Genomic DNA, 19,221 nt, shown 5'->3' on the forward strand with positions numbered 1-19,221 from the left:
TTAAGACTAACTGCTATATTTTAATGTATGTTTTCATGGACAAGTCCACTCCCTCAAACTCTTCCTTTTGAAAAACAGGAAGCCATAAGCTCTGTGGTAAAAGGGGGAAAGAAGCTAGAACTGCTCACAAATGCAGACCTTGGTGTTTTTGTGTGAAGAGGCCGTTTGTGTTGTACCCTACGTCTCTGTTGTCATGCATCTGGTTGTCAGTTGAAAGCACTGAAATCACTTGCCTCCCATTGGTTCCTATCACACATTATCCTGTTTGGTAGAAAGAGCCTTACCTCCTGCTCTCTACTTTTCTGAGACTCCGACATGGCTGTGCTGTCTTTGATATCTGCTTCTGGCTTTGTAGCCATAGTTCTCCCCTTTGGCAATGAACTTTCAGAAGCTTTGGGAGCCTCTTTGGAAAGTTTGGGCAGTGGCTTTCCTTCGGATGAAGCCGGAGGCTTTTTTTCTTGGGGACCGGTTGGTAATTTGCTTTGTTCTGCCGAAGTCCTGAGATGTGGAAGTTGCCTCTCTTGAGGAGCAGACATTTCAGGTTGCTGGGGTGTTGTTACAGGCAGAGGAGCTCCTCTCTGCTGCTGCTGCTGACCACTTCCTCCAGGTTGGTGTCGGGGCGATCCAGTTGGCGTTTGTTTTGGAGAAGGCAGTGGCATCGGAGCAGGATCTCCTAGGCTTCCTTCTAGCAGCCTCTGAGTTTGGCAGTTCAGACACAGCCATTCATTTTTCTGAAAAACAAAAAGAAATGTTCAGTATTGTATCTAAAAATGCTACATTTCTTTCAAAGACCAGCATGAAGATGCCTTTCCTATGGAACGCAACATGCCTGTTCTCTCATGTTAGAGATATGACTAGTTTCATTTTGCCTTTAGTGGAGGAAAGCAAGGTTTATTACACCTTCATGATTGGGCATTCCAATAGATAATGCCAAGGTTACAGTGCAATCCTACATATATTTATCTAGAAGGGAGTCCCAGAGACAGTCCCTGTCTACATTGACAGATAGCAGTTCTCCTTGGGATCAGACATAAATGTTTTCTAGCACTACGTGGATGTACTGCAGACCAACCTTCCTCTGAAAAATAATCTTTCCACAAATAGTGGATCATGATTCAAACTCTATCTTAGCGGTAGATTTACTTATTTGGAAGCCTGAGGTATGTGGTGTTGCTAAGGTCAACCTCATTTCACTATCTATAAAACTGCATTAACAGTGACCAGGCATCCAGAACTGTTGTCAGAAAAAGCCAGGATTGGTGGTGGTCAGAATACATGAATTACTAAGAGCAATTATTATTGAAATATCACATATTTTATTTTCTACTTCAGCTGAAAACAGAGGAATTTTAACTCCTAAAGAAAGTTGGTTAGGATAGCCATTCCATGCTCAAAAAGCAAATATGGGGGGGAAGGAAGTGGAAATAAATTGCCCGAATAGTTTTAATATGGGACAGCTATTTATGAAGACACTGAGATGTATATATTTTTAGCCATTGTACTGCATGAACTCCTTCATGGATTGCTGCCTTGTCGTGGCGAAGGGGCTTGAGTAACTCAGAGAAGCGATGGGCTATGCCGTGCAGGGACACCCAAGACGGACAGGACATAGTGGAGAGTTCCGACTAAACGCAATCCACCTGGAGTAGGAAATGGCAAGCCACTCCAGTATCTTTGCCAAGAACGCCCCATGATCAGAAACAAAAGGCTAAAAGATATGACGCGGGAAGATGGGCCCCTCAGGTCGGAAGGCATCCAACATGCTACTGAGGAAGAGTGGAGGACAAGTACAAGTAGCTCCAGAGCTAATGAAGTGGTTGGGCCAAAGCCGAAAGGACGCTCAGCTGTGGATGTGCCTGGAAGTGAAAGGAAAATCCAATGCTGCAAAGAAGAATACTGCATAGGAACCTGGAATGTAAGATCTATGAACGTTGGGAAGCTGGAGGTGGTCAAACAGGAGATGGCAAGAATAAACATCGACATCCTGGGCATCAGTGAACTAAAATGGACAGAAATGGGCGAATTCAGCTCAGATGATTATCATATCTACTATTGTGGACAAGAATCCCGTAGAAGGAATGGAGTAGCCCTCATAGTCAACAAAAGAGTGGGAAAAGCTGTAATGGGATACAATCTCAAAAATGATAGAATGATGTCAATACGAATCCAAGGCAGACCATTCAACATCACAATAATCCAAGTTTATGCACCAACCAGCATTGCTGAGGAGACTGAAATTGAACAATTCTATGAAGATTTACAACACCTTCTAGAACTGACACCAAAGAAAGATGTTCTTCTCATTCTAGGGGACTGGAATGCTAAAGTAGGGAGCCAAGAGATAAAAGGAACAACAGGGAAGTTTGGCCTTGGAGTTCAGAATGAAGCAGGACAAAGGCTAATAGAGTTTTGTCAAGAGAATAAGCTGGTCATCACAAACACTCTTTTCCAACAACACAAGAGGCGACTCTATACATGGAAATCACCAGATGGGCAATATCGAAATCAGATTGATTATATTCTCTGCAGCCAAAGATGGAGAAGCTCTATACAGTCAGCAAAAACAAGACCTGGAGCTGACTGCGGTTCTGATCATCAGCTTCTCATAGCAAAATTCAAGCTTAGACTGAAGAGATTAGGAAAAACCACTGGGCCACTCAGGTATAATCTAAACCAAATCCCTTATGAATACACAGTGGAAGTAAAGAACAGATTTAAGGAACTAGATTTGGTGGACAGAGTGCCTGAAGAACTTTGGGTAGAGGCTCGTAACACTGTACAGGAGGCAGCAACGAAAACCATCCCAAAGAAAAGGAAATGCAAGAAAGCAAAGTGGCTGTCCAACGAGGCCTTAGAAATAGCAGAGAGGAGAAGGGAAGCAAAATGCAAGGGAGATAGGGAAAGTTACAGAAACTTGAATGCAGACTTCCAAAGAATAGCAAGGAGAGACAAGAGGGCCTTCTTAAATGAACAATGCAAAGAAATAGAGGAAGATAACAGAAAAGGAAAGACCAGAGATCTGTTCAGGAAAATTGGACATATTAGAGGAACATTTTGCGCAAAGATGAACATGATAAAAGACAAAAATGGGAAGGACCTAACAGAAGCAGAAGACGTCAAGACGAGGTGGCAAGAATACACAGAGGAATTATATCAGAAAGATTTGGATATCCCGGACAACCCAGACAATGTAGTTGCTGACCTTGAGCCAGACATCCTGGAGAGCGAAGTCAAGTGGGCCTTAGAAAGCCTGGCTAACAACAAGGCCAGTGGAGGTGATGGCATTCCAGTTGAACTATTTAAAATCTTGAAAGATGATGCTGTTAAGGTGCTACATTCAATATGCCAGCAAGTTTGGAAAACTCAACAGTGGCCAGAGGATTGGAAAAGATCAGTCTACATCCCAATCCCAAAGAAAGGCAGTGCCAAAGAATGCTCCAACTACCGTACAATTGCACTCATTTCGCACGCTAGCAAGGTTATGCTCAAAATCCTCCAAGGTAGGCTTCAGCAGTATGTGGACCGAGAACTCCCAGAAGTACAAGCTGGATTCCGAAGAGGCAGAGGAACTCGAGACCAAATTGCTAACTTGCGCTGGATTATGGAGAAAGCCAGAGAGTTCCAGAAAAATATCTACTTCTGCTTCATTGACTATGCGAAAGCCTTTGACTGTGTGGACCACAGCAAACTATGGCAAGTTCTTAAAGAAATGGGAGTGCCTGACCACTTTATCTGTCTCCTGAGAAACCTATATGTGGGACAGGAAGCAACAGTTAGAACTGGTCATGGAACAACTGAGTGGTTCAAAATTGGGAAAGGAGTACGACAAGGCTGTATATTGTCCCCCAGCTTATTTAACTTATATGCAGAATACATCATCCAGAAGGCTGGACTGGAAGAAACCCAAGCCGGAATTAAGATTGCCGGAAGAAATATCAACAACCTCCGATATGCAGATGATACCACTCTGATGGCAGAAAGTGAGGAGGAATTAAAGAACCTTGTAATGAGAGTGAAAGAGGAGAGTGCAAAAAACGGTCTGAAACTCAACATCAAAAAAACTAAGATCATGGCCACTGGTCCCATCACCTCCTGGGAAATAGAAGGGGAAGATATGGAGGCAGTGTCAAATTTTATCTTCCTGGGCTCCATGATCACTGCAGATGGAGACAGCAGCCCTGAAATTAAAAGGCGCCTTCTTCTTGGGAGGAAAGCGATGACAAATCTTGACAGCATCTTGAAAAGCAGAGACATCACCTTGCCAACAAAAGTCCGAATAGTCAAAGCTATGGTTTTTCCTGTCGTGATGTATGGAAGTGAGAGCTGGACCATAAAGAAAGCAGACCGCCGAAGAATTGATGCCTTTGAATTGTGGTGCTGGAGGAGGCTCTTGAGAATCCCCTGGACTGCAAGGAGAACAAACCTATCAGTTCTAAAGGAAATCAACCCTGAATGCTCACTTGAAGGACAGATCCTGAAGCTGAGGCTCCAGTACTTTGGCCATCTCATGAGAAGAAAAGAGTCCTTGGAAAAAACCTTGATGTTAGGAAGGTGTGATGGCAAGAGGAGAAGGGGACGACCGAGGATGAGATGGCTGGACAGTGTCTGCGAAGCAACCAACATGAACCTGACACAACTCCGGGAGGCAGTAGAAGACAGGAGGGCCTGGCGTGCTCTGGTCCATGGGGTCACGAAGAGTCGGACACGACTAAACGACTAAACACACACTGCATGAAAGTGAAGCAGAACAGCAGATAGCAATCATGAGTATGTGTAAAGCGTTGTCTACAATGTAAAGCAGTAAGTGTACAACTTGTATAACAATGTAAATGTGCTGTCCCCTCAACCTAAGCCGCTGGCAACAAATGTAAGTACACCCCTAAGTGACAATGTCCAAATTGGGCCCATGTAGCCAGTTTTCCCTCCCTAGAGTCATGAGACCCGTTAGTGTCACAAGTCTCAGGTGTCAAGGGGAAGCACGTGTTATGGCTCTCACTCTCTCAGACTGGTCACTGGAAGTTCCACATGGCATCTCAGGGTAATGAACTATCTGAGGATCTGAAAAAATGAATTGTTGCTCTACATGAAGATGGCTTAGGCTATAAGAAGATTGCCAAAACCCTGACACTGAGCTGTAGCACAGTGGCCAAGACTTTACAGTGGTTCAACAGGACAGGTTCCACTCAGAACAGGCCTCGCCGTGGTCAACCAAAGAAGTTGGGTGCCCGTGCTCAGCATCATATCCAGAGGCTGGCTTTGGGAAATAGACATATGAGTGCTGCCAGCATTGCTGCAGAGGTTGAAGGGCTGGGGGGGGGTCAGCTTGTCAGTGCTCAGACCATATGCCGCACACTGCATCAAATTGGTCCCCAGGGCTGTCGTCTCAGAAGGAAGCCTCTTCTAAAGATGATGCACAAGAAAGCCTGAATACAGTTTGCTGCAGACAAGCAGACTAAGGACATGGATTTCTGGAACCATGTCCTGTGGTCCGATGAGACCAAGATAAGCTTATTTGGTTCAGATGGTATCAAGCGTGTGTGACAGCAACTAGTGAAGAGTACAAAGACAAGTGTGTTGTGCCTACAGTCAAGCACGGTGGTGGGAGAGTCATGGTCTGGGGCTGCATGTGTGCTGCCAGCATTGGGGCATTTCAGTTCATTGAGGGAACCATGAATGCCAACATGTACTGTGACATAATTAAGCAGAGCATGATCCCCTCCCTTTGGAGACTGGGCTGCAGGGCATTATTTCAACATGATAATGACCCCAAAAACAACTCCAAAACGACCACTGCCTTGCTAAAGCAGCTGAGGGTAAAGGTTATGGACTGGCCAAGCTTGTCTCCAGACCTAAATCCTACTGAGCATCCTTAAATGGAAAGTAGAGTTGCGCAAGGTCTCTAACATCTACTAGCTCTGTGATGTCATCATGGAAGAGGACTCTACAGGCAACCTGGGAAGCTCTGGTTAACTCTATGCTGAAGAGGGTTAAGGCAGTGCTGGAAAATAATGGTGGCCACACAAAATATTGACACTTTGGGCCCAATTTGGACATTGTCACTTAGGGGTGTACTCACTTTTGTTGCCAGCAGTTTAGATATTAATGGCTGTGTGTTACGTTATTTTGAGGGGACAGCACATTTACAGTTATACAAGCTGCATACTCACTGCTTTACATTGTAGCCAAGTGTCATTTCTTCAGTGTTGTCACATGAAAAGATACACTAAAATATTTATGAAATGTGAGGGGGTGTACTCACTTCTGAGATATATTGTATGTACTGGCATGGGAGCGGTTCATTGTATGTGCTCGCTTGCTTCAAATGCATGCATCTGAGAAAACTGTGTGAGATCACACACACACACACACACACACACACACACACACACACACACACACGAAAAAAGTGCATACACAGTCCTTTGTGGGACAGATTTCCAAATACATATGATTCAGACTAGAGTATGTAAAAGTTTGAATGAATTAACTGCTTTAACTCCAAATATTATTATTCAGATGTCAATGAGGGAGCTAAATATTCATCAAATATTTTCACAAGATCAGGTTGAAAGTGTTGGTCAATAGTTGCCTGACACCAGACTAAAAAAAATAGTAATGTTGACCATTCCTTTGTGCATCAAAAGGTGCAATTCAAACAGATGAGGTTCTATTTATTAACTTTCTCTGGAAAAGATATTATACAAATGGTAATCTTTTTAATAATGAAACATAGGGGTTGGGGCTAATGTTCCAACATTAAGAAAAGTTATTTTTGTATTTCTTGTTCCTAAAAATACCAATTCAAATACTCCAGCAGCTTCACTTGATCTATTGTAATTTTATATGCAATGCTTAGTCACTTTAGCACTGTTAATTGCATTCACTCACTCTACTCAAAATGGTTTCCTTATGTGCAGTGTGTCTGCTGTATGTATAACAGCATCAATTCTTCTCTCATTCTTTTATTTTTAGTTCTGAAATTCACAAGCTAAACTGTGTTTCACTGACAGCTGATTTTCTATAAAGAAAAATGTTCTGTTAATGTTCTCTGGATCTGCTACAGGAGAGATAGAGAAAAAGGTTGTCTCTACCCCCCCAACATACACATATCCTTTTGCCCTTCAATATTTCAAACTACAGTACAGTACAGTTAATTATTTCTTACATGCTTCATACATTACTTCATATTACAGAATTTGGTGCAGTATATACAGTGATGTTCATACAACTAACCATTCAGTCCTTCTACACAGTGATGCTGCTTTTATCAGATGGTGGATGTTCCAGAAAGTGATACAGGCAAACCATTGGTCCTGAAGGGAACACCAACCAATGCATAATACAAATAAAACATCAAAGGGATGTTCAGAGTGAATCCAATAAACTTTCTACTGCCTTCATATAAGCGGAACTAGGGGAAGCCATAAGAAGATGTAGGAACTGCAAAGCAGCGGGATTCAATGTTATCCGAATCCAGCAAATTAATTATTTTGGGCAAAACACAAAGGAATGGATCCTTCAACCCTTTAATAACCGCTGGATTAGCGAACAAATTTCAGAAGTATGGCAAAAGACAAATGTAATTAATAAAACCAGGGAAAGAACTATCAGACCTCAAAAGCTACAGGCCAGTCTCCCTACTATGCCCTGTATTCAAAATGTTTGAATGAATATTAAACCATGTAACCCCTAAAAATGAACCATTTTTAATTCTAGAAAAGGCAAGCTTTAGACCTGGCAATAGCTGTATGGATCAAATCTTAAATCTAATCCAACATATAGTAGATGTTTTTTGAAACACATAAAATAACTGGAGCAGCATATGTCAACCTTACAGCATTAGTCAACCATCAATTGCTGCTCAAAAGGGTCTACCTTCTTACTAAAGATCATGAATTAACAGAAATAGTAGATGTTCTACTTCAAAACCAAAGGTTATCTGTTGAATTTAAAGGGAGGCACAGTGGCTGGAGAAATCATAGGAACAGACCCCACAGGGTACCATTACAGTACTTTTTAACTTTTACATAATGATCAACCAACATTCCCATACCCCAGAAGTTTCATCTCTGCTGATGATCTTGCCTTGAGAGTCACTCCAAGAGGAAACCTTTGAAGACACTGAGAACCAATTAAACTCTGCATTGTAAGATCTTTCCTTATATTATAAAAACAACCAGCTGAAACCAAACCTTTTAAAAACACAGGTTTTTGCCTTCCACTTATAAAACAGAGAAGCAGAGAGAAAGTTCCGAGTTAGCTAGGAAGGCAAGATTTGGAACAGTGCCCTACCCCAAGGTATTTGAGTATCACTCTGGATTGAACCCTGACCTACAGAAAACATTGTCTAAACACCAAACAAAAATTTGCCACTATAAATAACATACTTGAGAAATTGGCTGGGTGAGGCTAGGGCACACACCCAGAAACAATAAATATGGTATAAATCAGCACATGCCAAAGGAGTGGATGCAGCCCTTAATGAATCATGCAGGATTATTATTGGTGCCTGAAACCTTCCTCAATTGAAAAGGTCTATTATTTGGCTGGAATTACCTCTCCAAAAGTACATTGAGAGGTAGTAGCAAGTAATGAAGAAAATAAGTAATACAACACCAAACCCACCCACTGCAAGGCCACCAACCCCCTAGATGACAACTAAAATTGAGGAAGAATTTTCTGCACACATCTCAAGCTCTAAATATTAAACTAGAACAGACTAGGCTAAACCTATGGAGAACAAAAACAATACACTTTTCCAAATCAATGAATGCTGAAGAGTGTCTCCCACCAGGCCAAGACTTGAGCTGGACTATCTGGAAGTCACTTAATAGACTTTACAGGGAAGTAGGAAGATCAAAGAATAATCAAGTAAAATAGAAGTACTTGGATATAAGACAAATTTTCTGTGACTATGTAGAAATTAAATCAATGCAGCACTCATGTGAATGCAATTAGCTCCCACCACATGTACAAAAGATCTAGTAGATGGCTGAGATAATGCAATTGAAATAGCCTACTTCTGGCCCAAAACAGTCTAATTATTTTAACATCTTAGCATTTTAATTTGTTTAAATTTTATCAATATTTCATTTACATAATTTTAAATTATGCAGTACTCTGATACGAATTTTAAAAAAATCAAATAGTGTAAATAGATAGGGTCAGCAATGAATTATTAAAATACAAATAAACAGAAACCCAATCCAGATAAGACAGAAGTGCTCTTGGTAAGTGGGATCTCTGAGCAGGTGCAGAAAATGCTTGTGTCTTGAGTAGGTACAGGTATTTGAGAGAAGATTAAAAGCTCCCTATTAGCAATGGGACATAACACCTCTGCCTTCCATCTTGAGATTGGTAAAACCAAACATTCACACAGTGGATGTACCATGGGCAGGTTGTCCTTTATGTCAGTGGTCCCCAACCTTGGGCCTCCAGATGTTCTTGGACTTCAACTCCCAGAAATCCTGGCCAGCAGAGGAGGTGGTGAAGGCTTCTGGGAGTGGTGGTCCAAGAACATCTGGAGGTCCAAAGTTGAGGACCACTGCTTTATGCCAATTGCACAAGGAGGAAAGGGCAATTCTGTGTAAGAGCAGTTCTTTCACAAGTTGAAGATCACACGCTACTGTACTTGTTGGGATTTGTGTCTCACCACTGTAGCCAATCAGATCTAGTTTTATGGCAATGTCAACAGAGCCAGCTCATTGCCTTTCCCTTCAATATACTGTAGTTCTGCTATAAATACCTGCACCCATTTTCCACCCATCGTTGTATTTACTTGCACGTTTCTCTTATGTACTTGAAAGTAACAGCGTGGTGGAGGATTATCATGGCTGTTCACAGAAATGCCTTTTGATACCTTCCTTTTCTTCTCTTAGCATCCTTCCTATCATTCATCTGTGATGTAGACATGCTTTTCTGACTGAATTAGTGTGCTGAACACTTCAAATATTGTTATAAATACAAAATAGTATGCCTAAAATCAAAGTAATCACACCCTGAAGTACTGTGACAAATCTGTTGCAAGCATAAAGCCAACCATTTTCTGCTGTCACCCTGTTGTGTGGAAAAGTAAATGCACAGTTAAAAACGATGAGGCCATCATTCTGAAAAATCCTGCTGTATTCATTCTCCTCAGAGACTATAATTAATGTAACCGGCTGTTCTCTTTATTCAGGTCAGTGCTAAGGCTCAGCTCAGAAGTCCCAATGCAGCAAATGCCATGGAGGCAGGGTGGTTGGGGGAGGGTAACTAGGGGCTCACTCTAAATAAGAGAAGTATACAACAGGAAAACAAAATGCTGATGAAATGTAACACGGAAACACAGAATCATAGGATTGTACATTTGGAAGGTATATTTAAGGTCACCTAGTCCAACCATTTTGAGGGCTTCCCAGCTATCATCATGGAAAGCTATGACTACATTGGAAGCTGAATTGAAATGATTCAGCTTTGCATTGGCTTGATTCATTGTTGTTTTTGTGACTGCATTCTGGTTAGGTAACGGCCCGAGCTCATTTTAATGCTGATGTCCACATGTGCCTCTCAATCTGATGTGGTTCAATATGTGCCCACGGCCCACCTTCCTTTGATACTGCCTTCCTGCCAATCTCTGACTCTCCTTTTATGTTTTGCTGTCAAGCTCATACTGGAACTGTTGACTTTAAAGGGTTAGGGTATGATAGTAAAGGAGAAAAAAGGTCAGTGTTCCAAAGTTCTCCATACGCATACAAACATCTACATACACAGCATAGAAATGCAATAATCTGCTGGAGTTCTTCAGAGTTGTTTCTATTTTATATCAAACGCTATCTTGTTTTTTACTTTGCTGAAGTGGACTAGTGCTAAAATAATGCAGCAATGTAATGATTCAGTGACAGACTAGGAAACAAGATCTAAAAATTAAACTGACATACGTACATTCAGGAATTGACAAATAGACTGGGTCTGGAACAATAAGTTCTAGTGATAGGTCAGTACTGTACTACAATAAGATTTTTGGCTTCAGGATTTATAAGAAAAATCTTACAGTAGGTTGATGAAAGCCGAATCAGGATGCTATAAATTAATATAGTGGAATATTTAAAGTCTACAATAAGGGATCAGTAATAATAACCATTACTGTATTTATTTTCCTTAAGGGCAGAAATATACAAATACTGTCAGATTTTATAACACTTCTACAAAGCATTGAAGACAAATCACATCTTTCTAGCCTGCAAAACACTATGGAAAAGGCCTATAATGTTACAGAACCAACTAATTATCTAACATTACTGGAAGCAAAAAGGTTTAGGAGAGCTTTTACTCTGGCAAGGTGCGCTACCCTCCCCTCTGGTATGCTTGAAGGGAAGTACAAGAATGTCCCACTTGCATGTCCTCCCTTGGCGAGGTCAAGTCCATGGAGCACATGTTTTTCCCCTGCCCGCATTATGCAGTAGCATGAAATCAGATTATTACTCCATTGATTGAAAACATCACTAGCCAATCAGAGAAAACTAGACTCGAGTATCTCCTCTTGGACAGGGATAATAAGATATCGTACAATGTTGCTGGGTTCTGTCTGGCAATTCTCAAGTTTCAGAAATTTCCCCATACTTGACTCTGGTATTGGTATGGAGGGTTTTGAATTGCTTGTATACTTCTTTGCTTTATACTTGTTGTACACTTGTTTGTTTTATGTCTGTGTTTGATATTGTTACGTATTGCAGAGACTGTGTGGATCTGGGTTGTCCACTTCTCTGTATGATAGGTTTAGGAGAGCTTTTACTGTAAATAAAGAATTGATTGACACTTCTACAAAGTATGCTTATGTAGTTATGTCTTTTATTTTACGGTAGTAACAGTGTACAGTACTCACAAATTTGGCTTAGACCAGGCATGGGGAACCCATATTTCACTGATAACTGTTCGATTGCAGCTAATATCCTTCCCAACTACTGGGCATTCTAGCCAGCTCCATGGGAAGTGGGAATCCCCAATCATCTTTACCCCCAACACAGGCCAAGTCATAAAATTGTTGATATCTTACAGTTTTTGAATGATTGATTCCATTTTTATGCCACTTTCACCTGGGAAAGGGACTCAATGCAGCTCACAAGACTAATAAAACAAACAGGAATTAAAACAAAATATTGCAACCATTAAAAAGAAATTAACCATTAAAGCACACATCTAAAAACAATTTTAAAAATATCAAAAATATTTAAAAGTCATTTAAAATGATAAAGTGGGTAAAGTGTTGAAATTAAATATCAGAAGCCTGGCTGAAAAGAAAGGTTTTCACTTGTTGCTAAAAGGACAGGAAAAGACAGGAGAGAGAAAGACAGCCTAGTCTCAGAACGGAAGGCATTCCATACTCTTGGGGCAACCACCAAGAAGAACCTCTCTTGGGTACCAATCTACTAACATGCAAAGTTGACAAGACAGAGCAGAGGGCCTCCAAGACCCAAGAAGAGTTATATGGGTAGATATGATCCATCAAATAACCCAAACCACATAAGGATTTACAGACCATAAAGTTATCAATGGTAGTATGACTTGCTTAATTTGAGTTTTATATCCGTCACTGATTGTTTTAATTGTGTCTTATATTTTTTAATGTAAACCACCTAGAGTGGCCTTGTAGTCAGATGGGCGGTATAGAAGTTGAACAAATAAGTAAGTAAATAAGCAATAAACCTGATTAGTATAACCTGATTAGTATAATTGCATATGCTATCAGCAAGAACTAAATCTTTTGAAATACATTATAAAACATATGTAATCCTACAACTTTAACAAAAAATGCCTTGGGAAGTAAAGTACAGTGAAGTCAAAGGGCCTGCTCCATCTCCTCCCCTATTGTTGTTTTCTACATGTGGAAACTAACACATCTGCAGGGAAGAGGTTTCGGGCCTTACAGGGGGCTCTCAGGGTGAGAAAGAGTCCCAGAAAATCAGAGTCTTTGCTCCCTGTGAACAGGATTCTCCCCTACACAAACTTCTACAGAAAGCAACAACAAAGGAGCTAGGGCAGGCAGCTCTTTCCCATGTGTTGGTTAAAGCATGGTGATGCTTGAAAAAGGTTTCTATAGAACTGCCCATACAGCAGTGTCTCCTCTGATATGAAGGATGTATGCTGGAAGTTATGCTTTAATAAGTGTTTGTACTTAAATCTCATTTTAAATGATGATTTTAAAGGATGAATAAATCTAGTAAGAAATTTAAATATAAAGTTTGATCCTAAAATTAGTTTAGTCCGTTTATTCACAGGAAACTCATTTAGTAGTGCAACAGTGCAGTGAAGATTTCAATAACATTAACTCTGTAAAATCTTCATTGTTTGACAGTATCACAAAGGTGATACTGTCAAGGACCTCTTGCATCATGAGCCTCCATCAATAAACAATCACAGCATGTGTTCTCAGTAAAGCACAGTATTTTCTCAGGATCATACAAACCTGATACTTGGAATTCAACTGATACTCAATCTTGATAAACTTGCCAAGTAACAGTTTACCATATACAAAAATCATTTGGGCTTAAGGTAATGGAGAGCAAGAGATGCCTTTGTAAACAAGGAGCTGTTCTGTAGCTGATGTCCTATACTGCAGTGATCCCCAGCCTTGGGCCTCCAGATGTTCTTGGACTACAACTCCCAGAAACCTTCACCACCACCTTTGCTGCCCAGGATTTTTGGGAGTTGAAGTCCAAGAACATCTGGAGGCCCAAGGTTGGACACTACTGCTATACTGGGATGGATGACCTTAGTTGGACTGAGGGCCATTCTTAAGCTCTGCCAGCAGACAGAGGGTTACTCACTGCAAGGAAAAGGGGCTAGATGGCGAAGGGGCATGAGCCAAGAAGCTGATTTGCAGTAGTAGTAGTAGTAGTAGTAGTAGTAGTAGTAGTAGTAGTAGTAGTAGTAGTAGTAGTAGTAGTAGTAAAGACTGCTACAATGGATTTTGTTAAATGAAATTGGGATTAATTTTAAATGATTTTTTAAAAATGAAAAAGCTCCCACATGCATTCTATTGACTAAATCATCTTTTTAAAAATGTCTTTTTAAAAACTTTTTTTACATTTTTTTAAAAGACTGATAGGTATTTTAGGGAGCTCCAGGTGTGTTAAGGACAATTAAAACATGGCACAACTGCCCCTACACCCCTAGAGAGTTAAGGATACTTTCTGGCAATTTACCCCAAATATTTTAAATGAAGGGGACTTGGAAGGCCCAGGAGTGCATTTTGCCTCCCTATTCTATGAGTAATTTTGGATCCTGCTTTCTGAAGTTTATCCTCAGTCATAATAATCTTTTACTGTATAATCTCTATTCTGATATTCCTCCCTTGGAACAGCACATATTTGAGAGCTGCTTTCTTTTCATCACTTAGCAAAATTTCCTGGGTGAGATTTTGTCTGAACTCCTGATTCCTGATCATTTGTATGTCATGTCAGAGGGCAGCATTTTTCAGTTTTTCTCCTGTTATATATCATTTCTAGATCAGTGGATCAGGCTGCGGAAGCTATTTTCAGATACACTGTGGTCGCATATATGGTTCAGCAAGCAGGGCCTTCCTACACACTGCCAATTGTATTCATATTCTGTTCCCTAAAGACCACATTGGCTTCCAGACAAACCTTAGCTTCCCAATAGTTCTGAAAGGATCACCGATAATGTTCACAAATCTATGTATACGTAAACAACACAGCACATCAGCAACAAAGGAGATGTTGTTCTGCTTGGGCTGCAAGCTTCTCTGTGTCACACAGATTTTATTTCATGCTTTACAAAAAATCCACCTCTTGCCACTAGGGAACTAAGGTTTGTAGTGGTGCCTCAGATCAGATTAGGATTTCAAAACAATTTACACTTAAGAGATATAAAGAGGAGAAATGTACATCTGGATCCAGAAATATGCCATATCTGTACAGTTCCAAATATATCCGAATCCACATCTGATATCTGTAATAATAATTCTTGGAGTTCATATACATTAGAAAGAAAAAGGCAAGGTTTCTGTTTCTAGAGAAAGAGGTGAAAGCGAAACCTATTTCTCATGCATACTGGAGTAATTTTTTGAGAGCTGAAACGTAAACACACTCTGACACCAAGTGTGGTGGGGCCAGAGAATTCAATGTCTCCCTTTTGGGGTTGCCATGGAGGACACATGCATACCTAATCTAATAGAGGGGACCAGAAAGGTGGCAGGGCATTTTCACCACAGTGTCCAGGGCAGTGGACAGTTGCAACAGAGGCAAGAAAAATCGGGATTGCCAGTGTATCACCTAATCCAGAAGGTGGCAACTCGATAGAAACAGGCTTTCTACCAGCTTGAAAGAACGCTGGAGCAGGAAAGGCACACCATGATTTGACACTGGAGACTTCCATTTGTATGGGTATTCTTCTGTACAGAAAAGAGTGCGGCATTATGGAACAAGTCCCTGTCCTCCAAAGTGTTGAGAGTGCAACACAGGTCCTCAGTGGGGAGGCAGCCACGAGATCCCAATATTCCAAGCCTTGGTTGGTATTTAGAGAGTATAGATGAGGGATTCCACAGAGGGAGAACAGCATTTTTCCAAACTGAAGTCGTGATCCTGGCAAGCAAGCCTAGGGACCTGCTACACTTCAGGTCTACCTCTTTGTGGAAGAAGAAGGGGTATGTTCAGCTGCCTTCAGTCCCTTGTTGGGAGAAATGTGGCATATAAATAAAACTAATAATGTGTTCTAGCAACCCTGTTGAACCCCGAATTAAAACATGCAGTGGATGCCAGACAACTTCCCATCACATTCAGTAGCAACTAGTGAAGAAGGTCCAGCTAGTACTGAGGGGTGACAAAGAGCAGGAAGAAACTATCAATGTTCATAATACCCCAAACAGCAGTACCAGCATGTATTCTGCAGTTGAAGTCCCTCACTCCTGAAACAACAGGGCATCCTTTCTGGAACACTGTCTTGATAAACACAGCAGGGGCCTGTCCTCCTGAGATACCATGCCAGAGGAAGGACATGGCAGAGGCAGAGGAGCCCTGCAAACCAAAAGAGACCGATCCCTTGTCTTACTGGGCTGAGAAGGAGTCTGTTTGAAGACCAAGTTGACCATCAGATTGCTGTCTGGCCCACCAACTAGTGTGCCTAATGAGAGTGTCCGCTCAGGCCGGAGACACTGTCAGTCCACACCATTCATGCCTAGAAACTAGATCTGTAGAAAAACATAATTTTCTTAAGATCAACCTACCATTGCTGGACTTCCCTGAAGTCCCCTATCAGAAAGACAGAATGGCATGCTCAGCTCATAGTATGCAATGGTTCAGTCTGCTGCCCCCTCCTTTTGCCTCTTTCATTTTTCCAATGGCTACCCCATGACTGCTCACTCACTTGACTGTCATGTGTCCCAGGCTGTTGGCACAGTTCCCACCCACCACAGGCTATCTACTCCTCCAGACTGCCTGCCAATGCTATCCCGCATATTTGCTCGCTCCCGATTGTGATCTGTCCTCTGCCTCCCCAGTGCTGTTGGCATTTCCTGCCAGCATTCCGATGTTAATGGTTCAATCAGTATGCCCATTAACAGCAATTTCCTAATATGTAATACTACTGGCTGTTGATGTGTACTCCTTTTATTTGACACAGTCATAGGGAAGGTGACAGAGGACATGGGAAAATCTTTTCAAAATGTTTTGCCTGTTTGTGTTTTTTAAAGGGGAAAAGAATTACTACATAGTATTCATACTAACTATAATGGAGTGCTGGAAATCCAGAAATTATGAATTTCCGAAATCCGAATCTGAAGGGCTATAATTCTGAATCTGAATTTTGGTGCTAGTATACATCCCTATTAAAGAATCTGCCTTAGTGATCTCTAAAAGCAAAAAGTGTGCTGCTTATATACTGCCCCATAGTGCTTCAAGCACTCTCTGGGCAGTTTACAAGTTAATTATACAGGTTACACATTGCCACCCCCCCAGCGAGCTGGGTACTCATTTTACCGACCTTGGAAGGACAGAAGGCTGAGTCAACCTTGAGCCGGCTACCTGGGATTGAACCCCAGGTCGTGAGCACAGTTTTGGCTGCAGTACAGCGGTTTGTTTTGATGTGCATTAACTTTTCTCTGATTGCAATCAATTCTACATAGTATGTGTTCCCCCCAAACTTTATTTTCCTACAAGGATACGGGAGACATATAGAAGCAACTGTACAGTGCCTGAAGCTCCATAAAGAGCAACAGACTTTGTCAAAACACAGTTGAAGAAGGAAATGGCCAGCCACTTCAACTTTGCAACAAGTAGGAGAATCCCACATGTTTCCTATGCAGCAGTCCGCTAACCTGTACGGTGCTATGCCATTTTGGAACTGTGTGGGACATTGGACCCTTGGTATGAAAACTTAAATATGATGACTTTTTAGCTGCTCACAAGTGAGTTAGGCATATAAACTCTTTCACCCTGAGGTGCAAAAGGGCTGATGATAAGTCAATCCCCTGCCAGAACACAGCATTACTTATTTATGAATACAGTATGTTTAGTAGCCTATCCCCATGATCCCAAGGTACATCTCTTCAGTGATGTACCAGTTGGGCTCACTACATTTCAGGTAACAGAGCAATTAACTCTCTTGATGACTCTGACTTTTCCAGAAGATCCATTAGTTCCTGCTGTGTGGTGAAGTTTGTTAGCATGATTATAGCTTTCTCCTGGTGAGAAGCAGCAAGTGCTAATCCTCAGGGAGATGGATGGTACTGCAGGAACTGGGAATAAAAATAACCCATTGAAATAAAGATAGTTGCCATGGTGATTGGAAAAACAGAAATGCAGCGATGGACAGCCTGCAAAAAGAAAAGCTATACTTCTTGTAATCAGCTCTATGCCACGTCTATAGCCATAAAATGCACAACTGGCTTAGGGATATATGGTTCAATGTGATCAACACCTATTGAACCATGTACACACACGTCCACATCAACACTCAAAACTATGCAACAATGTGTGTGATGGACAGCTTGGTATAAGGCTTGATTCAGTTGCCCAACTGATTTACTTCAAGTCAGGCTGAAAACTTAAATTTTCCTGAGGCAACATATAATCACAGCCTGTCGCTTTTGCTTTTCCCTCTATGGTATGACAGAAAGTTCATAGACCAAGACTTGCTGCAAAAGCATCTGTTCAGATTTGCTCAGATTTTTCTCTAGTGGTTTCATATATAGTGGACATCCTGAAATCAAGCAATTTCCCTCAGTAATAAACATTCTGTGTTCATATACAAGATAAACAGCTAATTATTGTAGTCTGTAGAGACCATCATTACCATACAATCCTAATTCTGTGGTTATTGTTATCAGAGGCAGGAATATATGAACGTGAGCAAGCAGGATTTTTAGGAACTTGTTTACAGGGGGAAAAAACTATTAGAAAATAATAAATGTATTAGAATAACCCAGTCAGGGAAAAGTTTCAATTGTGAAATTTGTCATTGGGCAAATCTTCTGGTATAAAGTTATGATGCTGTAAAGTGGATCTGCCACTGGAAATAATTAAACTAATTGAAAGTTTCCTACCTACCCTTCCGAGGCTCCCTAGGGCTTCCTTTTGTCTTGGGGAAACCTTTGTAGCCTTGGGATGGGGGCAGGTGGGGAGTCTTTAATATTTAAAAACTGCTGCTGGATCACCACAGACAGTCCCAGTCATCCCCACACGCATACACGCCAGTCCTAATGTTCCCAAAGGATTCTCCAAGCCAAAAGGAAGCGTCAGAACCAGAAACTGTCAATTATTTTCAATGTCAGATCCAGTTTATGCTGGGGTAACTTTATATAACAGGATTTTGCCCACTGAATTTAATTAATTCATTGCTGGAAAATGATGCCAAAGCCGGTTCCCTGTGACCACTGAGGGAGGATACATTCCATAGATAGGGTAAAACCTAGGTTCTTAACCTGGGCGGTAACGCCCACCAGGGGGCGTTTTCATTTTTCAGGGGGGTGGTAGAATGAAAAGGGGTGGCATGGGGGCGAAAGGAACAGAAGGGGGCGGTAGGGGGGCGGTGGAGCGAGCTGCCCGGCCTACTCTCTCTCTCTCTCTCTCTCTCTCTCTTCCCCCCACCTTTTCAAAGTAAGTCAGGAGAGCAGTCGGAGCGGGGGCTTGGAGAGACGGGGGGGAGCGAGCTGCGCATGGCCTCAACACACTCCCTCCCTCCCTCTCTTCCCCACCCTTTTCAAAGTCAGGAGAGCAGTCCAAGCCGTGG

General features: G+C 41.6%; 1 protein-coding gene across 4 annotated transcripts in view; it reads right to left on the minus strand.

Annotated features, from left to right (window-relative positions):
• Positions 1-19,221, minus strand: part of BSN (bassoon presynaptic cytomatrix protein) — a 344,713-nt gene that overhangs the window by 60,370 nt on the left and 265,122 nt on the right. For all 4 annotated transcript variants that reach the window (XR_013541776.1, XR_013541777.1, XM_078385504.1 and 1 more), the window contains exon 4: positions 285-731. Coding sequence is in view for 2 of the 4 variants with exons in the window: in XM_078385504.1 (XP_078241630.1) it covers positions 285-731 (447 nt within the window). In the remaining 2 variants the exon portion in view is untranslated. The remainder of the gene's footprint in view (positions 1-284; positions 732-19,221) is intronic.

This window comes from Pogona vitticeps, chromosome 2 (genome assembly GCF_051106095.1).
Source record: "Pogona vitticeps strain Pit_001003342236 chromosome 2, PviZW2.1, whole genome shotgun sequence".
Lineage (NCBI taxonomy): Eukaryota > Metazoa > Chordata > Lepidosauria > Squamata > Agamidae > Pogona > Pogona vitticeps.